General features: G+C 38.4%; 3 protein-coding genes across 3 annotated transcripts; 2 read left to right on the top strand and 1 right to left on the bottom strand.

Annotated features, from left to right (window-relative positions):
- The first annotated feature begins 5500 nt into the window (after nucleotides 1-5500).
- On the top strand, nucleotides 5501-6762 carry LOC137743707 (uncharacterized). Its single transcript, XM_068483639.1, has one exon. It carries the CDS (start codon nucleotides 5694-5696, stop codon nucleotides 6447-6449), a length of 756 nt encoding a protein of 251 aa, XP_068339740.1. The 5' UTR covers nucleotides 5501-5693; the 3' UTR covers nucleotides 6450-6762.
- Nucleotides 6763-13516: 6754 nt separating this feature from the next.
- On the top strand, nucleotides 13517-16122 carry LOC137742454 (endoglucanase 25-like). The gene is made up of 2 exons (XM_068482321.1): nucleotides 13517-14041; nucleotides 14520-16122. Exons 1-2 carry the CDS (start codon nucleotides 13672-13674, stop codon nucleotides 16004-16006), a joined length of 1857 nt encoding a protein of 618 aa, XP_068338422.1. The 5' UTR covers nucleotides 13517-13671; the 3' UTR covers nucleotides 16007-16122.
- On the bottom strand, nucleotides 16084-19011 carry LOC137742455 (uncharacterized). The gene is made up of 9 exons (XM_068482322.1): nucleotides 18697-19011; nucleotides 18460-18590; nucleotides 18278-18363; nucleotides 17915-18009; nucleotides 17503-17599; nucleotides 17144-17258; nucleotides 16859-17013; nucleotides 16633-16758; nucleotides 16084-16433 (listed from the first exon to the last, which is right to left on the bottom strand). Exons 1-9 carry the CDS (start codon nucleotides 18876-18878, stop codon nucleotides 16209-16211), a joined length of 1212 nt encoding a protein of 403 aa, XP_068338423.1. The 5' UTR covers nucleotides 18879-19011; the 3' UTR covers nucleotides 16084-16208.
- Nucleotides 19012-19291: the final 280 nt, after the last annotated feature.

Here is a 19291-nt window from a genome sequence, read left to right as displayed (position 1 = left end):
TGGTTGCCCATGGGCCCTATCGCTTATATTCTCCCAAACCGTGTTCTAAGTTCTAACATATGTATATATACATAAAATTTCATTTCAGATTTATATTGTAGATTTTAATTAATTGTAATGTGAATCTAGCTTCATACATAAAGAATCTTAGTTATAAGATTAGTGACCAGTTTGGGATTGTTGTACTTTTTTTAAATGGTAAATTACATTTTACCTCATCAGGTTTGAGGTTGATTTCAATTCCTTATAACATCTTTAAAACATTTCACTTTCATACCTTACGTACTATTTTATTTCAATATAATACATCGGTACATTTTTCATCCATTGGTCCATTAAGTGCTGACGTGACTGTCACATTTGTGCCACGTGATAAATTTTTTTTTTTTTTATACATTAAAAATATTATAATATTAATCCTATTAAAAAAAAAACCCTAACCCATATCCCCTTCCTTCCCCCTCACCTCTTTGCAACTCCCATTTACAAAATCCACCGCTTAGCCCGCGGTTCATCCCCATTGAAGCACTTCCATACCTAATTCTATCCACCAACCAACCCATTTACAAAATCCCCACTCTGAAACCCTAATAACCTAACCCCCAAACCCGTAGAGAGTTCTGCCTAGGTTGTCGAAAAAGTCAGAGTCGACGAAGAGGCTCCAGAGGCGGGCAGTGGTGGCGGTGGAGCTGGAGTAAGCGGTGGGCTTGGGGGTGGAGGAGAAGGGGTTGGGTGGTTGGCCCCCCGAGGAGTCGTTGGACTCGAGAAACATGGCGATGTTGTCACTGTCGCTGCCACGTGGCAGGAGGTTGGAGGAGGCTAGGCAGGAGAGGTCTAAGAGGAGGAGGTTGTCGAAGGTACTAATTTGTTTGAAGGTAGGGGGTTTGAAGGAAGCAAAATGATGAGTTCTATTGAGAGAATTTGTCGAGTGTTGTCGAGGCAATCTGAAAAGATTTTTTTTGTCAAGACCTGGAAATATATTTTGTCAAATACTATGTGAAGCTTTCTAAAATGTCAAAAATGCCCCTTTGTTTTTTCACAATCAAAACCCAAAAAATTCAAAAAAGGAGGACAAACTGGTAAAAAAATCTTAACTTAACAAAAAACTGTGCTGGAAAACAAAATAAATAAAAAAAGAAAAAGAAAAAAAAGGAGACAGTGATGAAGTTATGTGCAGACTTGCAGTTACAAAACTCAAAGAAAATTAAAAAAGAATAATGTGGGAGAAGGGTCACCACGTTCCGTTCAGTTTTGCAACTGCTATCAACAGTTTCCATTCGGTTTTCAGACTCCCACATTCCAACCTTTTATCATCACTTTCTCCGCTGCATGAGTTCATTTCGATTTGTGAATACAGAAAAGAGAAACCAACAATTTTAAGCGGTTAATTGCAGTTTAATTTGCATTCATATTTATGTTTTCCTTTTAGTTTGTGTTTGATTTTCTTTGACATGGAAGAAGAAGAAATCATGTAACAAAGGGGATTCTTATATGTTGAACTTGGAACGAGCATGAAGAAATTAACGATACTTCTTTATCTTTTGAGTTGGACATGTATGTTTAATTTTTTTTTTTTTATTATTTCGATTCTTGGAGGATGAAGGGCAATAAAGCAGGAGAGTTGAATCAGACTATCAAATTGTTTAAAGCTACAAGTGTGGTAAAGTCAAGGTTTCTCAACTGGAATTCGACAAAAGCTTTGCCGTGGAGAAGTAATATGGACTTTTATGCTTTATTATTTGGTAGGCTTCAGATTGTTGTCCTGCATAATATCAGTTTACTATCTACAATTAGATTTATTGAGTCTGTGGTTCATCTTCTAATGATCTTTATATCAGTAAACACTGTGCCTTCAAACATCCGTACTTTTGATACGTTAGCTTTTTTTTTAATAATTTTGCACTTTTGTCAAACATTGTATTTGTAGAAAATACTACTAGAAAGTACTGAAATTCACGGCAAAGCCCAGACTTGCAGTAATATGACATATTAGCATATAGCTGCTCAATTCGTATCTCACTTCGTCATCGTTCTCTCTACACATCTTTCACAAACCACCATTTCAGAATAAATAGAACTTCAATCTCCTCAATCTGGAGTTTTAAATAATCTTTGGAGTTTTCCTGTTGCTTTGGGTTGTTTATGGATATTATTAATCCAGAAGGGCATTTTTTTCGATCAATTAAAGAATCCCCGTCTCCTCAATCTGGTAATTTTTCTCTTTATGCTAGCTGATGATATTTAGCCTAGTTTGCTAATGAGGTGGTTCTAAAAAAAGTGGCTATCTGGAAGCTTTTTTATGTTGGGTAGACATTCAGTTTCAGTTTTTTTTCATAGTTTTGGGTGAAAAAAAGCCAAAAACACAAACCCAAGACCCAGCTTTGAAAAACCAGTTTTTTTTCACATCTGTTTTACATAAAAATTTATCAAACACTATAATACTGTTTATTTTTTTCAAAAGCACTTTTACAAAAAAATTTACCAAACACTCTACTACTTTATTTTACAGCACATCAGAAACAGTTTTTTTTCAGAGCACATTGATACCAAACCAGCTCTTAATCTGTGTGTTAGGAAAAATAGAGATGAAATTATGGTTGTTGTGCTCCCTTTATATATATAATGATGGAAGTCTTCTTAGTCGGAAAGCAATATACATTACCAATAGTAAAGATATTTGACCAAATATGTTTGTAACTTTCAAATATTTTTTTATTCATTTCATTCTTCACCTATAAGTAAAGATGACTAGTTGATATTACAATTGCAGTGTACTCTTCAAGAAAATTGACCAACTTGACGACTAATGCGGAAAATGGCTTGAAAGTGGCTAACTTGAGACCAAGACGGCTACTTTCGAGCCGTTTTTCGGCCAAACCACAGTGATTTAGTCATCGAGAAAGGTACCATTCTCTTCGTCTCATTGAGAAATATGATTTTTGTTTTTGAATCACTCGATTTTGTTGAGTATTGAAGAAGTTATGAACGTTTAAAATTTACCCAGTTTCCGGTGAGTTTTCCATTTTTCCCGCGGACCAATCACCTTTCAGGCTATTTTCCGGCTATCTACGGCAATCATTGGGCTTCTAAATGGTATAATCTTGTTCTATGCTTTCTTATCTTCATTTTGATATATTATGGGTCGAATTTGGTTAAGAAACGATTGAGTTACGAAGCTTTGAAAATTACCCAAACTTTCAGCCAAGAGCTCTTGGACACTTAACGAAGTTTTTAACGGAATGACCAAAATAATGGATGGTGGACAATCTCAAGGACTATTTCCACTGATTTTCAATCTCAAGGACCAAAATGATGTATTATGCAAATCTTAAGGACCATTTTGACTAAAAAACCTTATTTGTTTGAGTATGTATCTTTGATGTAATTACAAATTTGTTGTTAATCTACTTTATATCTTTGGTGTAAATATTTTATATCTCTTTGATGTCTGTTCTTTTTTAATCTCATTTTCTTTTCTCCCACTTCATATTTTTAACTATGATCATAGTGCAAATGAATTCAAAAAACTCAGGATAAACTTTTTCTCTTCAAGTTACTATTACTTCTTTGCCCTACAAGTCCTAGCTTTGGTAATAATATGGAGAACAACGTCTGATTTAATTTTTTTTTTTTTTTTTGTCGAAGGGTCTGCTTTACTCGTCTCATTTTGATAATTCCCTTGCCCTTGGTTTGATAGCATTTGGGTTTTAAGCGTTGATATAAAGAATCTCATTCTAATTTTTAACTTTTAGGGTAAATTACATTTTACCCCCTTATGTTAGGGATCAATTTCAATTCCTTACAACATCTTTAAAGAATTTCACTTTCATACCTCACGTACTATTTTATTTTAATATAATACATTCATTACATTTTTCATCTATTGGTCCGTTAAGAGTTGACGTGGCTGTTGTCACATCCCGGCCCGAGGGGGACCATTTCCTGGGCCCGCCCCACCACCGTAGCACGATATTGTCCGCTTTGGGCTTACCATTCCCTCACGGTTTTGTTTTTAGGAACTCATGAGCAACTTCCCAGTGGGTCACCCATCATGAGATTGCTCTAGCCTCCTTCTCGCTTAACTTCGGAGTTCCTACAGAACCCGAAACCAGTGAGCTCCCAAAAGGTCTCGTGCTAGGTAGGGATGAGAATATACATTTAAGGATCACTCCCCTGGACGATGTGGGATGTTACAATCCACCCCCCTTAGGGGCCCGATGTCCTCGTCGGCACACACGCTGCCAGGGTTAGGCTTTAATACCAAATTGTTACATCCCTGCCCGGGGGGGACCACTTCTCGGGCCCGCTCCACCACTGTAGCACAATATTGTCCGCTTTGGGCTTACCATTCCCTCACGGTTTTGTTTTTGGGAACTCACGAGCAACTTCCCAGTGAGTCACCCATCATGGGATTGCTCTAGCCCCCTTCTCGCTTAACTTCGGAGTTCCTACGGAACCCGAAGCCAGTGAGCTCCCAAAAGGCCTCGTGCTAGGTAGGGATGAGAATATACATTTAAGGATCACTCCCCTGGACGATGTGGGATGTTACAGCTGACATATTTGTACTGACATGGTTGTCACGTGGCAAAAAAATAATTTTTTATGCATTTAAAATATTATAATAATTTACTCTATTAATAAATATAAAAAAAAAAAAAAACAAAAAAAACCAGAAATCCTTCCCCGACCCCTTCCCCTTCCTCGCAACCCAAACCCCCCATCTCACCCCACCCCCTACCCATCTCTTCCTTCCCGTCCGACTACCGCATCATTATGACTTCTGCAATTCCATCTTCTTCCCTCTCAGTTCTCTTCTTCTCTTTCCAAACCTCCATAACTCTAATATCTTCTTCCTCAAAGCTAAAAAACCAAAATCCATTACCCTACTGGATTGCTAATAAAATTAGTACCTTCAAACAAATTGGGACCTAAACCCCCCTCCCTCCATCCCCTCCGACAACCTCCTCCTCTTCGAACTAGCATATGTCAATATCGTTGACATGTAAGCAACTTAGTTAGCTGACGACAACATACCCTCCAAGTATTCGATGAAATATCTCAATGAATAAACTAAATATTTTACATGTTTCGCGCTCTATTTCTACCAAAAAAAACTTGGACTTTTAACACTGAAACTGCCAAAGTTTGAATCATGGATTCGCCACTACATATAGTCATAATTAGTTATGAGTAGATAAGGGATACGGAGTAATAAGTGATATCCCATTGGGTAAACGTACATGGCTAGCAATTAGCTAAAGCGTAATTGATTGGTAGAGAAAAAGACATATATGACGAATGAAATGAATGGATGAATGGAATGAATGGATGAATGAAATTGACGGTAGCTAGAGAAGCGGCTAAATATAACCTAATATTTGTTGGAACGAAAAACAAGAAAACAAGTAGAGGTACAGACCGCTCGCGGTGGATCACGGTCATATATATAGTGAGAGAGAACGGGGGGATGCATCGATAGCGGAAGTTAATTTGGTATATAAGGTGGTTGCTTTCCAACACTCCCTCCAAAGTTTTCTCCCGCATCTCACCCTGCTCGCCGCAGGGGAGGGGATCGATAACAGAGAGGAAGCGCGGGAAGAAGAAGAAGAAGAAGAAGACGACGTCGACAGTCAGCCGTCACGTAACTAGGTCTAGGCCCGGCCCCATAAGTAACCATAGCTTATTAATTATTAATGGAACCCAAGTTAGACAGCGTGATCATCATCGCCGACACCACCAACAAGGGTCCGGGTCCTATTATTCCTAATGGGGATGTTATCGATATTAATTCTAAATCCGATGGAGATCGAGATCATGGTCAGGATCATCATGGTTATGTGGGCACCATCACAGCCGCAGCACCAGCACCAGCACCAGCACCAGCCGGTAATAATTACAAAAAGAAGCGCAGAGGAGCTATACAAATTCTCCAAGTGGCCGCCTTTATGCTCCGACGACGCCGTTCATCTGACAAATTCAAATCCAAATCAATTCCGGCCTCCTTCGAAGCAGAAGCAGTGGCTTCTTCAAAAAGCACGTGGAAGCGCCTCGTAGGGTCCATCCGTCCCTTGCACCTCCAAAGCGGCAGCAGCAACCCATCGACGCCGTCGGCCTCCTCCACTAGGAGCACGCATGAACGTAGTTCTTCAATTGAACGATATGAAGACGTGCTCCTACCACCCATGTCTCCGGCGCGGACTGACGACCTCTCCTCCGAAGATGGAATGACCAGCCGATACGCCTCTGCTGTCAGTCTCCAAGAGCTGGACCGGACGGAAGACCACGACACCAATGCCATAGCTGCCTGTCCTGGTGCTGCCACTCATGACCAAAATATTGACGCCAAGGCTGAAGAATTTATAGCTCAGTTCTATCAACAGATGAGGCTTCAGCGCTTGGATTCCATCGATCGCCGCTACAACGACATGAAGAACAGGTCAATTGGTTAAGATCGACCGGTCCATCAACGTACCTAGTACTACATGCATGCACGCGTGTCGCTTCACTTTGGGTCGTATATAACATGGCTGCTGCTTAAAATACAACTAATTGCAAAGCTAACATGCACCTGGGCACTGCCTTCACTTGCGTTTTGCTGTTTGCACTCATTCACGCTGGCTAACTTGGGTTCCTTAATTACTTACACACACACACACACACACACATATATGGGAAACGTACCTAGCTCGCTAGCTGCATATGTACTACCTGATTTAATAAAATAAATAAATGTTTGAACCATATATCAATCTATGCTGCTTTATCAAATTAATACATCTTTTATACATTTTATGCTTATATAGGCGTTCGTTATTTCCGTTCAACTGGAGTCCACGCCTAGAAATACATAATTTAATTGCTTACACAAACTAGATAATTAAGTTCCTCACGTGAGTAGAATCACTAACCCTAACGTTCTAGCACTTAGTTCAATATTGATATACTTGATGTCACTCAGTACTACATGTCTAATGATATTTATCCTCACTTGTAAATGTGAGGTTTTAGGTTCAAATCTCGTAGATAGCGAATTTGATACCAAATTCGATACCAAATTATGTTACTCATTGTATGGTTTAGCCGAACTCCGCCGCTCTCCTTAGTGTAAAATATATTTTTGTTGTAAAAAAGAATTGATATACTCGGTAACTCTTCTGCGTACCGAGAGAGAGGGTTAATAACCTCCAAAAGTTAAACTGCTACATTGAATGATGTACCGTGTTCGTGATAAAACCCCATAAGCCATAACAGGGCCATCTTTGAAATTTTAAGGTTCCAGTCCAGCACGAAAATAACTAAGGAGGTCTTTATATTCTTGTAGTACGACAAAAGAGACTATTATTAAAATTATTTTACAAAAGATGTATAATTTATCAATTAATGAAATGATAAAAAATTCTATAACTAAAAAGCAGCCTTGCATGAAATTCCTTTCTGAAAATTTAAAAGACCAGCCTAGGCTAACTAGGCTAAAGAGAGTCAAAGATTACTATATTTGTTAGTTATGGTAGGATCGATTTCAAAAGTTTTTAAATCTTCAGAAATTAACACAATAAAAATTTTGTTAAAAAAAAACTGATAACATTTGTCCAAGCATCAAATTAATCAAATTGCAATGGAGAAAGAAAGTATCATAAAGATATTTAGGGGCCTTCTTGAATTTGAAGGCCCTGTGACATTGCATTGCTGGCTTCCCCTCACTGATTATAAAGGAAGCCTCACTGACTATAAAGCTCATATAAGTAACTACGCAATGATAATATTTTAGTAAAAGTAAACTAAGATTAAAAATCAGATGCATAATTTCTAAATATTTTAATAGACAAATGTTATACTTACCATATTTGTATGGTTAAGATGCGTTATTTCCAAGAAGGGAACAAGAAATTTTAGTCACTAATTTCATTATCACCTTATTAGGCATACAACCATCATATAGCTCATCTGAATTTTAAACGAGTAATAATAGAACCCGAAGTCATGCAACGACACTGCCAATTTAATGTCAACTCCTATAGGAATGAGATATTTATTTAAATTTGTTGTTGTTCTATGATTTAGAAATGTGATTGTGTAAATTCTATTATATCTTGAGATATCCTTATGGAATTCTACCATATCTTATACTTTAGATATTATCCTGTTAGAGTTGTAATTCTATTGGGATAATAATTTACCTTCCCTACTACTATAAATAAAGGCAACAACAGAGTGAGAAAACACGCATTAGAATCCACCCAATTCTCTCTATACTCTGCCGCACATCTCTACAATAAATAGGTCATACAACACGTTATTACTACGCTCTTGATGCTGCGCTAAAGAGATTTGTTCATCTTTTAGGGGAGTATTACATTTTCATCATTCTTTTTATGATTAACTTATTATTTTATTAAATTAAACTACATGCTATTGATTCAATTTAATTTTTCTGTATTGAACGTGATACAACGTATTGGAGGTGAAATCGTTGGTTATGGAGACAGATAGTTTACAAATTCAAATGCTCAATTTGTTTTCTGCCAATCAGGTTCTATAAAATCCAAGTTTGATATTTTCAACTATCATGATGCATGAAAACATTCCACATGATGCATGAACTTCCTAAATTTATAATTACCTTCCTATATATATATATTGTGTATTTCATATATTTGTCAAAATATATAGTTCATGCATAACACAATAATAAATTTGCTATACGGAATTTGTGAGTCAATGAAATGAAAGAAAATAAAAGCAATTTTGGATTTTTCAAAACCCTAGATTCGAAAAAAAAAGAAGGAAAATTCATGGTCGAGCCACGGCCTGGTGTCGCGCCGAGCCAACAATAAGCCATGCCTGGCTGACCTGCATCCAAGTCGCACTGAGCCGACGCCATGTCGAGCCTGCAGCTTGGGTCAGCTACCAGGATAACGTCATTCTAACGCCAGCCTTTCATCAACAGGCATTTGGGCTTGCTGCTCGAACTAGACTAGGCCTAATGCCTGAGTTTCTCGGTAATGGGCGTCACACTCTCAGCCCGTTTTTAGAAGCCAGTTTCCGCTGGGCTTCTGCTTGCCCTCGGCCTGCGCCTCCAACAATTTTTCTGCGTTGCTAGGCTTGTTCTCCTATGCCTCGACCCACCCCCCAGCGAGTGTGCTGCTTGTTAGGTTGCCTTTCCCTCTGGCTTGCAAGCCTGAAGCTTGCATGGAAGAGTTGGGCATCTTTGCAGCCTGCTCCCGAGCCCAATCTAAGGCCTGCAACTTTGCTACAGGGTCGTGTACCAGTCAGCTAGCAAATTCGTGCTGGACTGTGATACTTTTTGATCCACTGTCAATTTTGGCACCCCTGCTTACTAGCTACTAAATATTTTTGGTTGCTCAAAAGAGTTGGAAACTAAATCAGTTGGGACTACCATGCAGCTCTAGTCTCACTCTGACGGGCTTTTCGGTCATTCTAACCACCATGAGTGCCACGTGTCATGGGCCCAAAAATCATAGTCTCATAATTGCCCCTAACTATGATTCTGAGAGTGCACTCCGCTCGAGGATGGATTGTTACCAACAAACTAGAAGTGAATCATTCTAGAATTACTTTTCCATAATGCGTATCGAAATGACCTTCAACTTGCTTGTTTGATTTGGAGTTAGCCAAGTCTGGCTAGTCATGCTTGTTTCTCAAAGATCTGATCTTTAATAGTTCCAAACCATATTGTAGACCTCTGATCAGAGTTTCGAATGCATAGCTGAAAAGTTGGATGCATGGCGAAATGTGCCTGTTTTGCTTTATCTTTGAAAGAACTTAGATGCCTTAGGAGATATTTTGCTAAGTTTATTTCACTGAAGTCTTTAATCATGTTAGAGTAAAATACTTAGAACTTTTCATCATTTTTCCAAAATATAGTTTTATTCGACAATTTTTTTGGAGTTCTAAACCAACTCGGAGTTAATAAGCAGCGAAGTCAAATACGAATAAGTTTGCAAGCTTATGTGAGCTTTGGTCCCCTTGATAACATTGCAGAAAAATGTTATCTCCTAAACTTAATGTCTATAAAGATTTCCACTGCGATAATCGGAGTACCATCTTACTTCGACACCAGGTCTAAGTCCTATGAAATATCTCTTGCTTCGAAACTTTTTTTGATGTATTGGTCGAACTAAAGATGAGAAAGTGAAGGATCTTGTCCAAAATTATATCTAGATCATAATGCCAGTTTGACATGTTTCAATAGCCTTGTTGGCCTGGCGTTAGTGATTGATAACACTTGCAGAAGATTAATCTAAATGTTGTATGAGAAATTGAGCATGACTTTGATTTTGTTTGTTCATTTCACCTTGCACCATTTCGGGTATGAAGATTTTAATAACGCAACATGTAACCAAGAAAGGTCTTCCTTCATAGTTCGAATTGCATTTCTGTTCCTAGTGAACCCTAAATGAAAAGTTCATTAGTGACTTGGTTGCTTGCACGTGGGATCGAAAAATCTTTACGATCATTTTGACATACCCTATATGCATTGGACTTGAGCATTTCTGATTGGTTTACACTTAGATGGCTTTGCTAAGCTACTTTCGAGAATCACAGTGCCATTAAAATAAAATTTCATTGAGGATTCCTAGTGTGGATGCCTTATTCAGTCCTACTACGCTGGTCCGGGATATAATTAATCGTACTCTATGGTTCAGAGGCATTACTCCGATGATTTTTGGTTTGCCCTTTTCAATTATTCCCTCGAATGGCTAGAGCTTGGATTTGAGTAGGTAACCCACAACCCTTAGGTTGTTTAAACTTTTTGGAAGTAGGATGGTACATTGAAAGCTTCCAGATAGCGGGGCCATGTCCCAATGTCTGTAGTCTGCCTAACATAATCACGCTTAATACGACTTGAGTTTCCCAAACTGCTAATTGAAACACCACAGAATAGGCTTTATCACAAAAGACTCATCTAACAGAATAGGCTTTATCCCATAATATCACACTGCAAAAAGTCATGTGATGAACAAAACATCCACATTCTTGAAAGCAAAAAACGTGAGTTTAGGGTGAGGATAGCAACGTTGCACATTCCTTTGCCATCAATAGCGACGATATAAAAAAGATCATTCTCAGCTTGGTGGTTTTTGTCCTAAATATGCAATTCCCGATGTTGGCCCTTGCTAAGTGCTTGAGTCATTACATAGGACGTTATTTCTTTGACCAAGTTGACTTAGTGTCTAGTTGATTGATCAAATTAGATTTGAATCAGTCTGAGGCTTATGAGGTTGGAGCCACACATGATTGGGGCTAACTCAAGTCAGAGTGTAGCTCATGCGTGTAGCTTGTTATGATTCCATGCCCCAATCTTTGTTTGAGAATCTTAAAAGCATGTAAAATTTTGTATTTAATCATGTATACAACTAAATAATCAAAGGTACTTACCTTTTGGAGCGCTACAATGGGTTATTCCAAGGTTGTTCACCTGATGGATGAGCCTTCAAATTTTTTCCCTAGTCGGAGTTCGATCCTGAAAAAGTGGACTATGCAAATCCGCGAAAAAATCTCTGCTTGCGTTGTTTGTAGTAAAACGTCAATATTTTCTTCATAAGGGAATGAAAGTATAAGCCGTAAAGTGTTGTGGAAAGCTAACATCAGTAGCTTTCTAACCACCTAACTGTCTACTTAAGTATGAAGAAGTCCAGTTTAGTTTGCAAAGTGGGCTGATATCCAAGGAGTGTTGTATATTATATTTATTATGTGGTTGTTCAGTCAATATGTAATATCTTGATAATGTTAACACCTTTTTGTATAAATCCTAAAGCCTATAAATAAGTCAGTGTCGGATCCATTAAGGGGCATGAGGAGTTGGCTGATCTTCCCAACTTTGGCAAACCTCCATGGAAGACCTAAGTGTTGCCCCTTTGATGCTTAGAGTTTCCCTTGAGATATGCCTCCAACTGCTCGATGAACTACCACATTGAATGGGTAAGCTAGCGATGGTGAAGGTTGCATCACGTATTTTCTTTGCTGCTGATTTACGTCTTTGGACGTAGCAAAACCAAGTCATTTTATTATATCTCAAAAAAAAGAAAAAAAAAGAAAAAGAAAGTCCTAGCCATAGAGAAAAAGTGAAAACGAACTTAGGCTTCTAATCTAGACATATATAAACTCAAATCTTTAAAATCCTAATTTCTACCAAATCCCGACCCAAATTTCATATCTTTAAAATTTCAATTTTCCTTGTATTCATAATGAAGTTATTGTAACAGTTTCAAATTCTCACATCTCTCCTTAATAATGGTAAATTTAAATAATAATAATAAGGCTATAATACGACATTTTCAAAATATGAAACTGTATCATGAACAATGTCACTTATAATGGATAATTGTGGTTTGTAATTTTTTTTATTTCATGAATTATGAATGATGGAGTTATGATTTAATTTTTACGGCTATTTATTGTTGAAGAATTACTTGTGAATATTTACATGCAACCCCCACCAAAACAATTTTTTCTGAATCCGCCACTAAAATAGACTATCTAATAAAAATAATAGAGCTACTTAGTACTAAGGTCTAGTGGCATTTCTCTTCATTGATAAGTGAGAGGACTTATGTTCAATTCTCGCCAAAGACAAACTTGAATCACTTCATTGCTAGCAAATTATGAGATTTAGCCCCCCCCCAACCCTTTCGAGAAAAACTTGTGTGAGGCTTGGCTTGCCATTGGACGATGTGGAGTGGCACTACCATTCACTCAAAATTTTCCACGTGGTAAGCTTTAAATATAATATTTACCATATTTTTATGTTTAAAGTTTCCATAATTAATATTACTCTTAATTAATATTCTAATTCATCTAATCTTGTATAATTTTCTTTTCTTTATCTGTCTCCTTTCCTTCTCAGGTTGTCCCACTCCTTTTCTTGCATTTCTTTAGAAATACTCTTTATTCTCTTTTTTTTCCCTATATTTTATTTCCAACAAGCGGGCTTAATTAATAGCCAATCTTGGTTCCGAAGGTTAACCAATTTGCAATTACATATGGAAACGGATTCGATGTATTCCATAATATCAGTTGAATTCTTAAATTTCCATTATTCACTCCAACTAAAGTTATAAAGAAAAAAAAAAAAAACCCTATTTATTCTGAAAAAAATTTGACAAAGATTAGACTTTTGACAACTCACGCTTGCTTACGAAGATTAGGACATAAAATTTCCTCATTAAAACAATTTACTTTTTTTCTTTTGCTAAAAGAAAACCTAATTTGTTTGCGTGTGTGCAGAAAGTTCCCATAAGTGTTATATACAATCAGGACCAATTATTATTTTAGCAATTTTTATAATAATAAAAGTGGAAATGTCTTGGCTATTTTGTTAAATGACCGAATAAACAGTCACAAACGTGTTTGAGTAGGATGAATGGATTATTAATTTATTAGAATTTCCTTCATTTTTCTTTGTGCATAATGTTAATATATGAAGCGCTTTGCCAGCAGAGAGTAAAAAGGGAGGGGATTGTTTTCGACAATTGGAATGCAGTGAGGTGGCACTTAGAAAACATTTTCGGGAGCGGCTGCCTGCCTGCCTTAATAGCACAGAGCGATTAATTTGCAGCCCAGAGGCAAAGACAGCTATGTGTCTTTCTGTTTCCGTTTCTCAAGGTTAAGCTCCCTTGAGAGAGAACGATCAGAGACACACAGGAGAGGATGAAAAGAGATGATATACGGCACGGTGGTGGTGGTCCGCTGGAGATAGAGGCGGAGGATGGGGCAGGGGCAGGGGCACCGCCATCGGACAAGGTGAAGCAAGGGTGGCTGCTGAAGCCAGAAAATAAAGACGATGAGAGGAGTACTGACGAGAAAAAGAAGAGGACGATGTTTATGTCGATGAGGAAGATTTGTTGTGCAAAATACAGCGTCACAGTAAGGAGTGTGGTGGTGGTTGGCATTTTGGTGGCCTTAATCACTCTCATAGTAAAGCTTGCCCAACGGAGCCATCATCATGTCCACCTGTCTGTGCCTGACAACTACACCACCGCCCTTCACCAAGCCCTCTTCTTTTTCAATGCCCAACGATGTATGTATCAATATCAGCCATCTCATTACATTCCAGTTCTCCACTGTAATTTTTATTTATTTGATTTCATTTCTCCCCTCTGAATACTGTATAATCTCTCACACATTATTTTGCCCAAAAGAAGGGATAGAACTAATTGATTAATTAGGTCCAGTTTCAAGGAGAGTCCAAGTCTAATAGTGAGCAATAGCACGTTTCCTATATGATTTCCTGCCACTTAGACCAAAAAAACTTTGGGTGTGACCATCATATAGTCACGTATTTACAAACACGCCAAAAGAAATATCTGCTTGGACAGTCATCACCTTTCAATTCGCAGACGAAAATCCTCCATACATTGTCATCTCACCCTCATCAACATGTTACATATGAAAGGGAAAATACAATGATGAGTTGATGACTGTTTAATCAAAACCTTCCCAGGGAAACATGTATTACGTAAACAATCGATCTAACCTGAACGTTTCTTTTTGTGCAGCTGGAAAACTACCAAAGTACAACAGTGTTTCATGGAGAGGTGATTCCTGCTTGAGCGATGGCAACTCTAACACCAAAAATCTGATTGGTGGATATTATGACGGTGGAGACGCCAGCAAGTTCAGCTTCCCCGCATCTTTTGCCATTACCATGTTGAGTTGGAGCGTGATCGAATACAGTGCAAAATATGCGGCACTAGGAGAACTAGACCATGTGAAGGGCATCATCAAGTGGGGTACAGATTACCTTCTCAATACCTTCAATTCCTCTGCAGCTGATTCCATTTTCAATGTGGTTGCAGATGTTAGAGGGGGTGATGACACTGACTCCTCCGGTGGTGGTGATCAGGAGAAAACTCGCAACTGTTGGATACGTCCTGAGGATATTGACCATCCAAGAACCGGACAAGAGTGTTATAACTGCCCGGCCCTTGCCGCAGAAATGGCTTCTGCTTTAGCTTCTGCATCCATTGTTTTCAAAGACAATACAAATTACTCTAAGAAACTTGTTCATGGTGCTGATTTACTCTTCAAATTTGCTAACAAAGGGCAAGGTGCAAAGTATACGGGTAGTGCGGACGCGTCTTCCCCCATCTACAATTCCACTGGTTTTTGGGATGAATTTCTGTGGGGTGGATCTTGGTTGTATCTTGCAACGGGGAACTTATCCTATCTCCAACTTGTCACTAACCCTGACTTGGGTGCTCAAGGAAAAGTTTTGTGGACTGACCCCAAGAATAGGGTACTTAGCTGGGACAACAAGCATGCTGGTGCTTTTTTGCTTCTAAGCCGGCTGAGGTTGTTCTTGAATTACGGGTACCCTTATGAAGAGATGTTGAGGACATTTCACAGTCAGGTTGATGAAACAATGTGCTCCTACCTTCCTGTATTCACAAGCTTCAACAGAACAAAGGGAGGGCTGATTCAGTTGAACAATGGAAGGCCAAGGCCTCTTCAGTATGTAGTCTGTGCAGCTTTTTTAGCTCAGTTATACAGCGACTATGTTGACGCTATTTCTGCACCTGGATGGCATTGCGGATCCAATTTCTACCCTACTGAAGAACTGCGCAGGTTTGCCAGGGCCCAAATTGATTACATTATTGGCAAAAATCCTCGGGGGATAAGCTACATTGTCGGCTTTGGTGAGCGTTTTCCACAGCAGGTCCACCATAGAGGAGCATCCATTCCCAAAAATAAGATCAAGTATGGTTGTAAGGGGGGATTGAAATGGAGAGACAGTAAGAAACCGAATCCAAATATAATTGTTGGGGCCATGGTTGCTGGTCCTGATGAGCACGACAATTTCCAGGATGTCCGTTCCAATTATAACTACACAGAGCCGACCCTTGCAGGAAATGCAGGTCTGGTTGCTGCACTTGTGGCACTGTCCACTGGAAACCCTGCTGGTGTTGACAAAAACTCCATGTTTTATGCAGTTCCTCCCCTGCCTTCACCCCCACCACCTCCTCCATCACCTTGGATACCCTGAGATGTTTTAGGAGCAGTTTTCTCTTGTGATTTCATCGGATATTTTTTCTGTCAATTTTATATTTTAAATAATAAAAGTGAAATTGGAAGCACAGTTCGTGCGTTTATTCAATCTAATATGAGTACGTTATTCTCATGAAGTTCTATCTTCCGATATAATCTCAACTTAAAGTACAAAAATATGAGTTAATCTTCCTGCCAAGTTATCTTAGATTGAGACACCCTGCAGCATCCGAAAGCTGTCCAAGTTTTTTGGCAGCAGAAGCCAAAGTCTGATCACTTTTACAGAATGCAAACCTAATATATCTCTCCCGATAGCAGTAACCTTCCTGAGATAATTTCTCCAGCGATAAATCTGCATGAAAAAATCCACATCCTGGCACAGCCACTATCCCCGCTTGCTGTATTAACATTTTGACATAATCTACCTGTGGAAGCATGAATTTCATCATTTTTAACCCTAAAACAAGTTATGAAACCTTACATTTGCTACGCATATAAGAAACAGACTGTCAATTGCAGCCTAATTAAGAGGGGACAAAAATGCATATAATTCCGAAAAATATATTAAAGCTCGTGCAAATTGTTGAAAACTAATACCAATAAAGTAAAGGGAGGTAAACATACATCAGAAAGTTGGCAATTTTCAGGTAGTTCAGCAAATAAAAAGAGTGCACCCTGAGGCTTGAATTGAATCTTAAACCCGATCCTGGCAAGCAAATTGACAATGTAGTCTCGCCTTGATTCATAATCCTGAGCATATATAAAAGAGATATCACCAATGATGAATTAGTCATCACCAGTTGCATCACATAGACAAACAAAGCTATTATCTGGGCTATTTGGACGTTACACTTCTCAAGGATTCAAAGTATTCGGGGGGGCTTCCCAACGCAATTAAGGCAGCTTCTTGGAAAGGTGCTGGAGCAGAATCTGTAAGTTTAGCGTGAATGTTTCTGATTGCAGAGGCAATGAAAGCTGGAGCTATTGCCCATCCAACCCTCCAACCTGATCGATAGACATGATTCCAACAACGAAACCATGAAATCTTAGTAATTTTGAAGCACAAATGAACAATCAGCACTACATTACAAATTGAATCAAAGCTCTTTTGGGAAAGATGCATGTAAGCTATGACCTGTTACACTGAACGTTTTAGATAAGGAAGACGTAATAATAGTCCGCTCTTTCATCCCTGGAAGTGAGGCAAGGGATATATGCTTTGCATTGTTGAAGGTTATATGCTCATATACCTGCAGATAACATTCAAAGAAAAAAAAAATCCGAAAGTTATTTCAACAATTAGACAAGTAGTTGTCTCACATTTCAGTTTTTAGCAGTTTAATTCAGGAAAAGAAAAGTTCATATTCAATTCTAACAAAAGAAACAAGTACAAACCAAGGAGCAATAGCAAATATCTGATTGGATTTGATTAATATTTAAAGCAGTTTAGTTTGCCTAAGTCTTCTAATTAGTATAAGGGAAGGAATATCATACTTCGTCTGTTATAGCTAGGCAATTCCTGGCGCGACATTCTTCAGCAATAATCTCAAGTTCATCTTTAGTGAAAACTTTGCCGGTTGGATTGTGAGGACTGCAAAATTTACATCAGTACATATCTAAACCATAATATGATAATATGAGAAATACGATATCTTTTCTTGCAAGATACAGAGTTCCACAGTATTCTCCAATTACTGCAGGGACACATTAGCCATTTTGAAATTTTTGATATAACTTGAGTTTAGCTAGGGACCATTCGTCTGGATATTTCCAGCATTTGATTAATAATTTTCAATAAAAGGGTCCATAAATTATAGTATTGTTTTCGTATTCAATTGATCAAACAAAGGAAGTAAACCTCTATTCTATAATCAATAGAGAGCATAGGTCCTGAGTTTGCTATAACCTGTTGAGTACGAGAGCTTTTGTTCTCTCATTAAAAGCGTTGATGAATCTTTTAGGGTCCAAGGTCCAGTGAGGTGGGTCAAGAGGCACATACACCTGTCACATCCATTGAAATGAACAAAATAAGGAGAAATTCTGCCTATCCTAATTAATAATTGACATTCATTCATTCGACAAGCAAAGGCAGCAGCTCTAATCTCAATTCATATATATGACAAAGTGATGATCAAGTGGCTACATTTGGAGAGTGATATCATTTACATAGCAGAGTACTGCAGGGTGGTAATATTGATTTACTAAGAAGAATGAATCAGAGAGAGAGAGAGAGAGAGAGAGAGAGAGAGAGAGAGAGAGAGAGGCTTACTGAGACTCCTCCAGCCATCTTAATACATCCTTCATATGTTTCATAGCAAGGATCAAACAGAATAACTTCATCGCCCTTGTCTATTACTGCGAGTCGAAAAAATAAAGGAGAACAAAACATTAATTCTTTATATACACACAAGCACTCAAACGTTATCCACTTAGTAACTCATGTATAAATACTTGCAAAGGCAGCCGCTGCAAAGGCCTCAGATTGGCCGCAGCAAATAGCTATATCAGTAAGAGGGTTGACATCCAATCCATGCATCTGCTTCATTATGTGTGCCAGGTGGTCACATATTCCTTGCACATGCCTAATTATATGTTAACAATAAATCATCATTCATCAATCGAATCTATCTAAAACTTGTTAAGCTAGCTGCAGTCGTGGGTGTAGCAGTGAGCTAGGAGGGAGTGTACCTGTACTGATTGAAGTCGGAATGAATGGCAGAGATGGCAGCGTGTTTGATATGGGAAGGTGCAGGGAAGTCTGGGAAGCCTTCGGCGAGGTTGATGGCGTTGCACCTCTGGGCGAGATGGGACAGTTCCTGAATTGGTGACGGTGCAAAACTCTTTGCCACGATGGATAACTTGTCCTCCATTTCAATTCCAGTTTCAATTGCTGCTGCTTTTCTTTCTACTAGTTATGTTTCTCGCCTGATGCCTGCCTAGCCTTCGCTTAACGCTATCTATCTATGGCCGGGAGTACTATGAAAATCAGGATCAGTTCTCAGGGTAATCCCTCTGAAAGTACAAACTAGTATGTAAATGTTGTACGTCATAATAAGTGAGTTGACATCACACAACTACACAGGGAAAATCATTTTCCACTTTATACCCCTCCCTTATCCAAAACCTTATTTATTTACTTGTATTTGAATAGTTACTTGTATTCCCTAATAAAAACTAGCCTCTCTGTACGCACAAACATGCGTGCAAGAGGTATTTTTGCATCACGGGCATTACGTGTCCCAAAAATGTGTTGTTTTAGATATTCTTATATTTTTTAAGTGAT

This window comes from Pyrus communis, chromosome 8, assembly GCF_963583255.1.
Source record: "Pyrus communis chromosome 8, drPyrComm1.1, whole genome shotgun sequence".
Taxonomy (NCBI): Eukaryota; Viridiplantae; Streptophyta; class Magnoliopsida; order Rosales; family Rosaceae; genus Pyrus; species Pyrus communis.
Note: the sequence above shows the minus strand (reverse complement) of the source record. Positions and strands in the feature narration are given on the sequence as shown.